The sequence below is a fragment of the Macrobrachium rosenbergii genome, chromosome 7 (genome assembly GCF_040412425.1).
Source record: "Macrobrachium rosenbergii isolate ZJJX-2024 chromosome 7, ASM4041242v1, whole genome shotgun sequence".
Taxonomy (NCBI): Eukaryota; Metazoa; Arthropoda; class Malacostraca; order Decapoda; family Palaemonidae; genus Macrobrachium; species Macrobrachium rosenbergii.
The window spans coordinates 57,079,969-57,081,240 of NC_089747.1; the positions used below are offsets into that span (position 1 = coordinate 57,079,969).

Sequence of the window (1,272 nt, forward strand, 5' to 3'; positions counted from 1 at the left end):
GAAAATAGGTTTCAGACTGCTGACTCTTCAATTCTTTCAAAGCATCCGACGAAAGAAATCACAGAACTTACAGCCAGGTCAATTACCTCAAGTACCCTATCTTTCATCTCATCAGTCCATAATGAATCCCTCTTATCATTTTCAAAGGTATCCTGCTTCTATGTCAAGCACTGATATGCAAGCACCATTACATGTACAGGGACCACTTCATATGCAGGCATCATTTCATCAAATGCAGGCACCAGCTCAAATGCAGGGACCAGCTCACATGCAGGGACCAGCTCATATGCAAGCACCAGCCCATATGCAGGCACCAGCTCACATGCAGGCACCATCTCAGCTAATGCAGGCACCATCTCCTGTGGAAGCAGCATCTCCTGCACAAGGATCCTCTATGCAATCACCAACTCCTGTCCATCATGGCACCATAGATACCCAATCCACGTCTTCACAGGACTTTCAAATGATTGACGCAGTGTCTCCTCAATCTCCTTACTAAACATCTACTTAAAATTTATGAAATAGTTTTTCAGAATTCAAGGAATATTTTATTTTTACATTTGAATCTTCTATTTGGATTTGAATTATTATAATATATTGTAGTTACTGTATTACATTACCATTTTTTCCAGTCTGAATAAATCATGTAATAATATTTATTTTTTTACTCACCTTAGTGTAATTGTTAATCTTTCTTCTGGAGATATTGATCTTCGAAACTTTATATTTTAATTGTTAATCTTTCTTCTGGAGATATTGATCTTCGAAACTTTGTATTTTAATTGTTAATCTTTCTTCTGGAGATATTGATCTTCGAAACTTTGTATTTTGCTTCGAGATATGAGGCCTCAGCACTTCCAGCAGTTCATCAAAAGAAGCTTTAGACATTCGGTAATACTCAAAAAACCTTTCATCATATTTTCGTATATTCTCATGAAACGTTTCTTGTTCTGCATTAAATGGGTGAATCCAGTGTTTACGACGAGTTGGCTCTTTCAGTAAGCCCTCTGCTTCTAATGCACAAATAACATTCAATTTGGACAACATGATAGTTAACCTATCTATGCTAGCTGCTAGGGATAGACTGAGCGACTTCGCCGCTTATGTGTGACAGGATGCAGGTGATGCGGAGGTGCCGCATACGGTTTCGCCGTAGCAGCGACGACGCATAGTGTGACACCGGCCTTAGCCCGCAAAGAGGCAAAGTTTACCGAGCAGAGCTCGACCGTGTGGACGGGGCCTTACTGACCTCATTGTATGAAAACAGTGCTC

At 40.2% G+C, this 1,272-nt stretch overlaps 1 protein-coding gene across 1 annotated transcript in view; it reads right to left on the bottom strand.

Moving 5' to 3' along the window:
- Window positions 1-1,066: 1,066 nt before the first annotated feature.
- Window positions 1,067-1,272, bottom strand: part of LOC136840436 (uncharacterized) — a 5,019-nt gene continuing 4,813 nt past the window's right edge. The window contains exon 5 of the mRNA XM_067107115.1: window positions 1,067-1,184. Coding sequence (XP_066963216.1) covers window positions 1,067-1,184 — 118 coding nt within the window. The remainder of the gene's footprint in view (window positions 1,185-1,272) is intronic.